The following is an 11,722-nucleotide window of genomic DNA, read 5'->3' on the forward strand; positions in this document are numbered from 1 at the left end:
TATAGATATTTCATTTCCGTTGAAAGCAAGTCTAAGAAGCGGTAGATATGTTCTATGAATACTATTCCTCTGCTTCCCATTCTGAAGTTTTTTGCATCTTTTACTTTCGGGTTTGTACACCAGCTTCAAACAGCTAAACATACAGCTGAATAAAATATTTTTTTTTGCTTAAAAAAAAAAAAGTTTAAATGGTACAATGATTCTCTCCACAATGACTTCTTGTTTTGTCACAAAAACTGAAATTTTAGCAACCAGGAAACCAGGTGATTTCTGCATAGTGGATCTTTAACCTTTCACACGTGAGTTTCAAATATCTCTAACGGTCACCCCAGCGTGAGTTAAATATCTCTAACGGTCGCCCCAGCGTGAGTTAAATATCTCTAACGGTCGCACAAGCGTGAGTTAAATATCTCTAACAGTCGCCCCAGCGTGAGTTAAATATCTCTAACGGTCGCCCCAGCGTGAGTTAAATATCTCTAACGGTCGCCTCAGCGTGAGTTAAATATCTCTAACGGTCGCCCCAGCGTGAGTTAAATATCTCTAACGGACGCCCCAGCGTGAGTTTTTCATGCACGTGATGTCAGAATGCACTCACTGTTCCAAAACGTGATTGTTATTCAACAGGACAGTTAATCCGCGCTGCCCTCAAACCAAGGCACTGTCGTGTCTTTGCTGTTATTAATGTGTTAGACTGTTTTTTTTTATCAAATCAATTAACTACATTTAATTATTAAATTAACCATATAAGAATTAATGAAGTAGTAATCTGGGGCATATGGTGGAAAATTACAAGAATTAAGGACATCAAGGATTGAAGGACATTCATTCTCCAAATATCTCTCTCTAGCGTGAGTTCAGAATGTGCTCACTGTTCCAAAATGTGATTGTTATACAACAGGACAGTTAATCCGCGCTGCCCTCAAACTAAGGCACGCTGCCTGCTATTATTTATAGGCCGTTTCAACTTGTCCATTTCAAAAGATTTTTCTAACAAGTTTTATTTTCTAACAACAGTTTGAATTGAGGCGTATTCTGCCTCAATTAATTCACATAAAAGTAGGCCATTTCACTTTTACGGACAATTAATTTTTTTGACATTACTGTGCTGGACAAACTTCCACCAGCACTTCCCCATTGTTTCCGCAGATCAAGTATGCAGACATCTGTGCATCGCCAGTTAGAACAGGACCTGCACAAACTTTTCACATTTTCCCGGCTGGTGCCAGGTTCGCCTTCATTGTTGTTTTCCTTACTACATGATATTAACTTTAGACATGTGTGCGTTTCTATCAAAGAAAGTGCCTTATACATTATAATAGTTTCTGTATGTCATGTTATGTAGTTTCTACTGTAGCTCACTGTATGTATGGCACATAATATCCTTGATCCTCGACTTCGGCGATGTCATTTACAAAATAGCCTCCAACACTCTACTCAACAAATTGGATGCAGTCTATCACAGTGCCATCCGATTTGTCACCAAAGCCCCATATACTACCCACCACCACGACCTGTACGCTCTCGTTGGCTGGCCCTCGCTTCATACTCGCCGCCAAACCCACTGGCTCCAGGTCATCTACAAGTCTCTGCTAGCTAAAGCCCTGCCTTATCTCAGCTCACTGGTCACGATAGCAGCACCCACCCGTAGCACGCGCTCCAGAAGGTATATCTCAATGGTCACACCCAAAGCCAACTCCTCCATTTGGACGCATTTCCTTCCAGTTCTCTGCTGCCAATGACTGGAACAAATTTAAAAAATAACTGAAGCTGGAGACTCATATCTCCCTCACTAGCTTTAAGCACCAGCTGTCAGAGCAGCTCACAGATCACTGCACCTGTACATAGCTCATCTGTAAATAGCCCATCCAACTACCTCATCCCCATACTGTATATATGTATTTATCTTGCTCCTTTGCACCCCAGTATCTCTACTTGCACATCCATCTTCTACACATCTACCATTCCAGTGTTTAATTGCTATATTGTAATTATTTCGCCACCATGGCCTATTTATTGCCTAATACCTCATTTGCACACACTGTATATAGACTTTTTCTATTGTATTATTGACAATGTTTGTTTATTCTATGTGTAAATCTGTGTTGTTGTATGTGTCCAACTGCTTTGCTTTATCTTGGCCAGGTCGCAGTTGTAAATGACAACTTGTTCTCAACTAGCCTACCTGGTTAAATAAAGGTGAAATAAAAAATAAATAAAATACAAAATATATTTGTGTGTATTCCTTATAACTGCAGACTGCGAGGTAACGTTCCTCATTTCATAACCTTTATGGAGTTGTACTCATGTAGAAAGCTAAATTCTTCTAGTATCTCTGTAAAACAATACTAATTGAGTCAGATAAGCATTAGCTTGTGTTGTCTTTTGAAGCTACCCTGGCCTTATGGCCATGTTTCGTTTTCAGTTGGCAGAGCTCTGTTCTGCCCTCTTGTGGAGCTCAACAGTTACTGTTCTTGCTGTTATAACTCATTTGTGAATTTGTCAATGCAATATATCATTTTTAGAGCAGTGTTATTATGTTACTTCTTTGTAATATTGTTTTATTGCTATATCCTGATATTGTATTCTAATCACTAATAATTCCTCTTTATTCTCTACTTTCAGAAAGCACAAACAGTATTTGCCAATATCATAACGGCTATTGGACATCTTCAAGCTGCAGATTGAGGACATCTTTTGTGTGCTAGGGTCTCCTTAACAGTTTTACTGGATGAAAACACAGCAAGAAAACACATCGGCCAATAGGTAATAGTTGTCTATTTTATTGAAGTATTGGTGGTGGTTGAACAACAACAACAAACACTTGTTTTACTACAGGAGAAAATATATATACGCATAACCCATATTTCATATTAATGCAGTGATTGAACGACTGCATTTCACCCCCACCTCTAAAGAAATAGTATCATGGCAGATCACCTGGCAAGTCACCTGTCAGGTCAGTAATTGCTGCAGATGTGCTCAGTAGTGCTTGAGCATATGGTACTCCCCCAAGCATGGTGAAACACATAGAGGTGTGTCACAAGGTAAACAGATGTACTTTGTCAACCTCCTCTGCTTCCTTCTCCTGGTGCCAGACAGGCAGACTTTGCAGTGGCTCCGTGTGCGACTACCTTGAGCAGCAGTTTGAGGGACTTCGCAGGGAAAATGCCGTGCAGTGAGGTGTAGAGGATTGTCTGCAGCAGGACCACCCCCAGTGGATGAACGCCGAGGGGTGTGGTGCTCCTCCAGCAGCTCTCTCATGAGGTTCTCTCTGTACTTTTGGTAGGTAATTACTTTAACTATGGGGAGAGGGAGTGGGGAGGATGAGGGAAGGGAGAGGATGAGGCGGTGGCTGGGTGGGTGAGATATTGTAACAATAATTGCATAATGTAACTGTATGTGATTTGTATGTGAATTGTACGTCCAATTACTAAAAATACCTTGTTCAGCAATTATCTCACCTGTCAGTTGGCGCTGAACTATGTGGCCATTGAGGGCAGCAGTGTCGATCAAATGGAAAAATATCTTCTTGTACCACTTGGTAGTTTTCCGAGCGCATTCCACAAAGATATTTATCATGTCCGCCTTATCCACTGCCCCCATTTTGATGTTATAGTCAAGCACACAGTCTGGTTTGATCCTTCTCTCTCCCGTCAGGTGGTCCACCTTCCCTGTGGCCGACATGGTTTCTGTATTGGAAGTGGAGAGGACATGGACGTCTCGTTTGTCATGCCACTTTACTGCCAGCTGTTGACCGCACCTCCCCTCGCTCATCCGAATGCTAGCATCTCCTTCCTGTTCGACCTGACTGTGCCACAGGCCACTGTGCTGTTGAGGAGCAGATGCTGGCAGTTTGTGGGACTGCTGTACCAATTGTCCACATACAAAGTGTGTCCCTTGCCGAGATGAGGAGCCAGCATGATCATCACCGTGGACCCGGACACCCCAAGCCCCTCATAATGTTGGATGTCAGTGGTGGACCCTGTGTAGACTATAATGTCCTGGACAAATCCTGTCTTCACGTCGCACATGACAAAGAACTTGACCCCAAACCTGTGCCTTTTGGAGGGAATATATTGACGGAACGCCAGCCTACCCTTCCATAGCATCAGGGACTCAATGCATAGGTCCTTGTATTGCTCAAAGACCCGACCAAATGTTGATGTCGGGCTGGGAAGAACATTTCTTGTTTTGTGTAACGGGACATTTAGGTTGGCAGTGGCATTGTTGACGAAATGCAGGCATCGCAGCAGAACTAGGAAGCGATCTTGGGAAAAGAGGGTGGCAAAGAAGGGAGTTGCAAACATAGAATCTGTGCTCCAGTATTCTCTTAGGGAGTTCTTCTTTACTATCCCCATGAGAATGACTGTCACCAGGAAGGTATGCATTTCACTAATTGTGGTTGTCACCTATTTAGCGAGTTTCCCCCTCACTCCTGACTCTCTCTTCTCCTGTAGCTCCAAGGCATAGCGATTTGTCTCCTCCACTATGTCTCCCACCAGCATCTCTGTCAGAAACAGCTTGAAGCATTCTGCCTCAGAGGGAAATGGCAAGGGGCTTTGCACTCCAGAATGGGACTCAAAGCAATCAGCAGGGCCAGGAGGGGTGAAATGGCTGGCGGCCTTCCAGCTACCACAGAACTCCTGTACTTCATCCACTGTCGGTCTGCCTCCATGACCACCATCATCTTCAAAGGGACCGGGGACTTTGTCAGTCGACAAGGGGTCCTCAGATTCAGGGTTCTCAATGGCTACAAGGTTGTGGGGCAGCTTCTCACTGTCACCGTCAGAATCTGATTGCTTACTTTCATAGTCAGACTCATTGTCAGAATTTATAAAAAATCTCCAGAATTTCTGTATTTGTGAGTTGTCTTCTTTTGAAAGACATTGCTAATGCTACAGCTTAACTCACTAGCTACATAAATAAACAACACTGAATGTCTCAGAGTGGAAGTGAGAGGATAGTGATTGACTGCCGGCACGCGCCACTTGTATCAATAAATCAGTATCAGAAAATGTTGTGTGGTAATTATCTATTTATTTACTCTTCTATTTACATTATCAAGTAATGGTGACAAATCATGCATTCTTATTCTTGCATAAGGTAGGCACAAGGAATTGCTTCGTGGGCTGATGGAGTGGCTCCAAACGCTGGCTGAGCACCATGACGGGGCGTTGGACATGCTGCAGGAGCAATTCCGCGGGTTGGCTGGGGGGCAGCCTGCCACAGTGGTAACCCCACTGCCCCTCAGTAACTCGGCAGTTAGCAGCGCCGCCCCACCGGCTACTTCTCCTTCCTGGGAGCCCCGGTTACCTCCTACGGAACGCTTTAATGGAGAGCCGACACCTGTCGGGCATTTTTAGTGTGCCCTCATTTGAGCTTCAGACCTCCTCCTTCCCCTCGCATCACTCCAGAATAGTCTACCTCATCATGCTGATGTCTGGAAGGGCTCTCACCTGGGCTACCGCTGTACGGGAACAGCAACCGACCATATGTGTGAGCCTGGAGGGGTTTGTGGGAGAGGTGAGGAAGGTTTTTGATGCCCCGCTCTCCGGGAGAAAAGCTGCCTGGAAGCCAATCCAGCTCCGGCAGGATGCCCGCACAGTGGCCGACTATGCAGTGAATATCTGCACGTTGGCAGCGGAGAGTGCGTGGAACCCGGAAGCATTGTTCGACATATTCCTGCACAGGGTCTCGGGGGAGGTTAAGGACGAGCTTGCGGCTCGAGAGTTGCCCACGGATCTTGACTCCCTCATCGCTTTGACTATCCGCATCGATGGCCGTTTGTGGGAACGACGGATGGAGAGGGAATTTGATATCACTCGCACGTCCAGGGATTCCACCTCGCCTCCGAGCCATCTCGGCCGAGAGCACCCAAGGTTTCCCAACCTTCCTCAAGTCACCGAAGAGGGTCGAGGCACTGTTTCCCGAGCCCAGGAAACTAGGCAGAGCTGGGCTGTCACCAGCGGAACGGCAAAACAGAATCAGCACAAGGAGCTGTCTGTATTGCGGGACTTTTGGTCATCTTGTGTCCTCGTGCTCGGTAAAGGACCATGCTCACCAGGGAGCGAGTACTGTGGTGGGCCATATGGGGAACTTCTCTGCTTCCCTTACTCGCACCCCTTTTAATGTCATTCTGCTGTGGGGAAACCAGTCCAAATCTCTCTGGGCCCTCATTGACTCGGGGGCCGATGAGAGCTTTTTTGGACTCCACCCTGGCTTCCGAGCTGAACATCTCCACTCAGCCCCTCTCCATTCCCCTGGAGGATAGAGCGTTGGACGGGCGCTCTATAGGTCAGGTCACCCATAACACCACTCCCATCAACCTACGTGTGTCAAGCAATCACAACAAGACCATTCAGTCCCTGCTCATCAAGTCCCCTCAGATTCCTGTGGTGTTGGGATTCTCCTGGCTCCAGAGACACAACCCACTCATCAACTGTTCTACGGGTGCCATCATGGGCTGGAGTCCGTTCTGCCACGCCGATTGTCTGAAGTCGACCCATCGGCCCAGGGACGTCTTCCTGAGGTGGTTCCGCATCTCTTCGCCATTCCCGCGGAGTACCAGGATCTCTGGGAGGTGTTCAGCAAAGTCCCAGGTCACTTCTCTTCCACCGCACCGCCCCTATGACTGAGGGATTGACCTTCTACTTAGCACCACACCGCCCCGGGGCCGTCTGTACTCGCTGTCAGGACCTGAAACATAGAGGGCTACATTGGGAACTCTCTAGCTACTGGATTTATCCGTACCTCCTCCTCTCCCGCTGGCGCATGGTTCTCCTTCGGGGAGGATAAGGACAAGACCCTGCACCCGTGCATTGACTACCGGGGACTCACTGACATCACAGTTAAGAACCCTTATCCGCTACCACTCATTTCCTCGGCCTTCGAGCCACTCCAGGGGGCCACGGTGTTCTTCAAGCTGGATCTACGCAACGCCTACCATCTGGTGCGGATACGAGAGGGGGACGAGTGGAACACTCCCTTCAACACGGCCAGCAGCCACTACGACCATCTGGTCATGCCCTTTGGCCTCACCAATGCCCCTGCCGTGTTCCAGGCTCCGTTGAATGACGTTCTCTGCGACATGCTGCACCGGTTCGTCTTCGTCTATATTGATGAAATCCTCGTCTTCTTCTGCTCCCCCCAAGAACACGTGCTCCATGTCCGGCAGGTTCTCCAACGCCTTCTGGAGAACCAGTTATTAGTTAAAGCGGAAAAGTGTAAGTTCCATTGCTCCACCATTCCATTTCTGGGCTACATCATCTCTGCTGGGAGCGTCAAGATGGATCTCGATTGGCCCCATCCTACGTCCAGGGTGCAGCTGCAACGCTTCCTGGGGTTCGCCAACTTCTATCGCCGCTTTATCCGGGGTTACAGCACCCTGGCCTCCCCTGTCTGCCTTCACCTCTGCAAAGGTTCCGTTCATGTGGTCCGCACCCCAAACCAGGCATTCCGTAACCTTAAACACCGCTTCACCACTGCTCCGATCCTGGTTCATCCGGACTCCTCCCATCAGTTTGTGGTGGAGGCTGATGCTTCGGATATCAGAGTGGGGGCTGTTCTGTCCCAACGTTCTGCTATGGACCTTAAGCTGCATCCCTGCACCTTCTTCTCCCACCGCCTCACCGCCACGGAGAGGAATTACGATGTGGAGAATCGGGAGCTTCTCGCTGTGAAGATGGCTTTGGAGGAATGGAGGCACTGGCTCGAAGGGGCGGGACATCCGTTCATTGTGTGGACCGACCGACCAAACGGCGGACGGAGTATCTCCGCACCGCCAAACTCCTCAACTCCAGGCAGGCAAGATGGGTCCTGCAATTAACCCGGTTCAACTTCTTCCTCTCCTACCGGTCGGGGGTCCAAGAACGTCAAGCCGGATGCCCTGTCTCGCCGCTAAAACTTTACGCTACCACCCCGGAGCCCGAGACCATCCTTCCCACCTTGTGCCTGGCGACAGCACTCAGCTGGGGTATTGGGAAACAGGTCTGGGAGGCACAGCGGACCCACCCGAACCCTGTGGGGGGAGGCCAGATATCCGGAGGTTCGTGCCTGACACTGTCCTCTCCGTGGTCCTGGAGTGGGCCCATTCCCCCAGGCTTGCCTGACACCCGGGCTCCCGGCGGACCCTGGCATTTGTGCGACGATGCTTCTGGTGGCCCACCATGGGTCCTAAACTCTTCGCATTTGTCGCCGCTTGCACCGTGTGTGCTCAGAACAAGACTCCTCGCCAAGCTCCGGCTGGCCTTCTGCAACCTCTGCCTGTCCCTCACCGTCCCTGGTCCCACATAGCCCTGGATTTTGTCACGGGTCTCCCCCCATCTGAAAGCAACACTGAAAGCAATCCCACAAACTCTCCCCGGTTTATTGGGCCATTTCCCCATCTCTAAAATTATTAGTTCCTCTGCTGTTCGTCTTCTGCTGCCCCGTACGCTTCGTATACACCCCACCTTTCATGTTTCCCGAGATAAACCTCCCAGTCAACCAGATTCCATATGTGTTATTTCATAGTGTTGATGTCTTCACAATTATTCAACAATGTAGAAAAGAGTAAAAAAATCAAAATAATTAAAACCCTTGAATGAGTAGGTGTGTCCAAACTTTTGACTCGTACCGTATATACAATATGGTGTCATTCCTATCTAATAGACCTGGCCGGGATATCCTGGAATGACATTGGCTTATCCCGTCAGTAGAGGATGCCTGGTTATTCTTTAAAACTTCTTATGGCTGCAAGGCAAAGTGTTGAGTAGCCAGTGAAATCGTGCCCATTTCAAACGGCCTCCTACTCAAATCTTGCTTGTACAATATGAATATTATTATTCTTTTTGGATAGAAAACACTTTCTAGTTTCTAAAACAGTTGGAATTATTTCTCTGAGTGAAACACAAGTCCTTCTGCAGCACTTTTCCTGACCAGGAAGTGAAATGTCAGAAATCTATGCTCTTTTCAATCTGATGCCTATACATGGTCTTAACACCTACGAGTCTGCTAACAGTCTATACGCCTTCCTATTGGTGTAAAGAGGATGTCAGAGAAGAAATTTTTTTGCTCCTCTTGGTCTGTGGTGGAAAAAAACCTATTTCTTTGACCTGAGCGCCAACTTCCGGTATTCTGAAGGAAGTGGGATGGACTTCTGTTTTGCCTTCCTAACGAACGGCTAACGTCTCCGGCTCGAATTTTTTTGGATATATGTGACCATATCATCGTAATGTATGTTTTTTCAATATAGTTTAATCAGATTATTGAAACTTTATTCGGGAGTTTTGCCGTGTTCCGTCGTATGACTGTGTTTACGTTGGGCCACGGCTACTGGAAATGGTAAATTAACAGGGATATTTCTCATTCTGAAACGAAACAACGACTCATCTGGACAGAGGACGCCTGTTTCAACATTCTGATGAAAGATCAGCCAAAGTAAGACTCATTTTATGATGTTATTTCATATATCTGTCGTGCATGTGAACGGGTCGTGGGCGCCCAAATGTGTCTCTCTATTGTGGCTACGCTAATATAGCGATACATTTTGTTTTCGCTGTAAAACATTTAATAAATCGGAAATATTGTTTGGAATCACAAGTTGCCTATCTTTCAATTGCTGCAAACTATATATTTTTCGGAAATGTTTTATGATGAGTAATAAGCTATTTGACGTTGGTGTCTGTTGGTGTCTGTAAATATTATGGCTGCTTTCGGTGCACTTTCTGATTTGTAGCTGAAATGTAAAATATGATTTATACCTGAAATATGCACATTTTTCGAAAAAAAATATGCTATACAATAAATATGTTATCAGACTGTCATCTGATGAATTTGTTTCTTGGTTAGTGGCTATTTATATCTTTATTTGGTCGAATTTGTGATAGCACCTGATGGAGTAAGAAACTGATGCAGTTAGAAAAGTGGTGTCATTTGCTAACGTGGTTAGCTAATAGATTTACATATTTTGTCTTCCCTGTAAAACATTTTAAAAATCGGACATGTTGGTTTGATTCACAAGAAGTTTATCTTTCATCTGGTGTCTTGGACTTGTTAATGTGTGAAAGTTAAATATTTTTAAAAACTAGCTTTTGAATGTCGCGCCCTGCACTTTGAGCTGGATGTTGTCTTAGTGTGGGCGGTGTCGGGCTTGCAGCCCAAACAGGTTAAAAGTGCCTTCCTCACCATCTTAAATAAGCATGCTGTCACACCCTGGCCTTAGTTATCTTTGTTTTCATTATTATTTTAGTTAGGTCAGGGTGTGACATGGGGAAGTATGTGTTTTGGTTTGTCTAGGGGTTTGTAGGTTTAATGGGGAAATGTCATGTCTAGGTGTTTGTATGTCGATGGCTGCCTAGATTGGTTCTCAATTAGAGACAGCTGAGGTTTATTGGGCATCATGTGTTTGTGGGTAATTGTCTATGTTGAACGTTTGTTGCTTGTCTGTGCACTTACGTTATTTAGCTTCACGGTCGTTTGTTGTTTTTGTTAGTTTGTGTATAGTGTTCGTTTTCGTGTTTTTCTCTCTTCCACAATAAAGAGATGTATTTTGCACACGCTGCGCCTTGGTCCAATCTCTCTCAAGAAGACGATCGTGACAGAATTACCCACCAATCCAGGACCAAGCGGCGTGTCAAGCGGCAACAGGACCCACCTACACAGGATTCATGGACATGGGAGGAGATACTGGATGGAAAGGGTCCTTGGGCACAACCGGGAGAATATCGCCTCCCTCGTGAAGAGCTGGAGGCAGCTAAAGCCGAGAGGAGGCGATATGAGGAGGCAGCACGGAGGCAAGGCTGGAAGCCCGTGAGTACTACCCAAAAATGTCTTGGGGGGGGCCTTAAAGGGAGTGTGGCGAAGTCAGGTAGGAGACCTGCGCCTACTCCCTGTACTTACCGTGGAGAGCGAGAGTACGGGCAGACACCGTGTTACGCAGTAGAGCGCATGGTGTCTCCTGTACGCGTGCATAGCCCGGTTCGGTACATTCCAGCTCCACGTATCGGCCGGGCTAGATTGAGCGTTGAGCCGGATGTCATGAAGCCGGCCCAACGCATCTGGCCACCAGTGCGTCTCCTCGGGCCGGCTTACATGGCACCAGCCTTACGCATGGTGTCCCCGGTTCGCCTACATAGCCCGGTGCGGGTTATTCCACCTCCCCGCACTGGTCGGGCGACGGGGAGCATACAACCAGGTAAGGTTGGGCAGGCTCAGTGCTCAAGGGAGCCAGTACACCTGCACGGTCCGGTATTTCCGGCGCCACCTCCCCGCTCCAGCCCAGTACCACCAGTGCCTACACCACGCACCAGGCTTCCAGTGCGTCTCCAGAGCCCTGTTCCTCCTCCACGCACTAGCCCTATGGTGCGTGTCTCCAGCCCTTTACCACCAGTGCCTAAACCACGCACCAAGCCTCCTGTGTGTCCCCAGAGTCCTGTGCGTCCTGTTGCTGCTCCCCGCACTAGCCTGAAGGTGCGTGTCCTTAGCCCGGTACCTCCAGTTCCGGCACCACGCACCAGGCCTACAGTGCGTCTCAGCCGGCCAGAGTCTGCCGTCTGCCCAACGGCGCCTGAACTGCCCGTCTGCCCAACGCCGTCTGAACTGCCCGTCTGCCCAACGCCGTCTGAACTGCCCGTCTGCCAAGCGCCGCATGAACTGCCCGTCTGCCCAACGGCGCCTGAACTGCCCGTCTGCCCAAAGGCGCCTGTACTGCCCGTCTGCCCAACGCCGTCTGAACTGTCCGTCT

At 47.9% G+C, this 11,722-nt stretch overlaps 1 protein-coding gene across 1 annotated transcript in view; it reads right to left on the reverse strand.

Moving 5' to 3' along the window:
- Positions 1-3,603, reverse strand: part of LOC120020552 (sterile alpha motif domain-containing protein 10-like) — a 67,634-nt gene extending 64,031 nt beyond the window's left edge. The window contains exons 1-2 of the mRNA XM_038964260.1: positions 3,462-3,603; positions 3,132-3,299 (exon numbers count right to left, since the gene is read on the reverse strand). Of these exons, the coding sequence (XP_038820188.1) occupies positions 3,132-3,299; positions 3,462-3,603 (310 nt within the window). The remainder of the gene's footprint in view (positions 1-3,131; positions 3,300-3,461) is intronic.
- Positions 3,604-11,722: the final 8,119 nt, after the last annotated feature.

Source organism: Salvelinus namaycush, chromosome 25 (genome assembly GCF_016432855.1).
Source record: "Salvelinus namaycush isolate Seneca chromosome 25, SaNama_1.0, whole genome shotgun sequence".
Classification (NCBI taxonomy): Eukaryota; Metazoa; Chordata; class Actinopteri; order Salmoniformes; family Salmonidae; genus Salvelinus; species Salvelinus namaycush.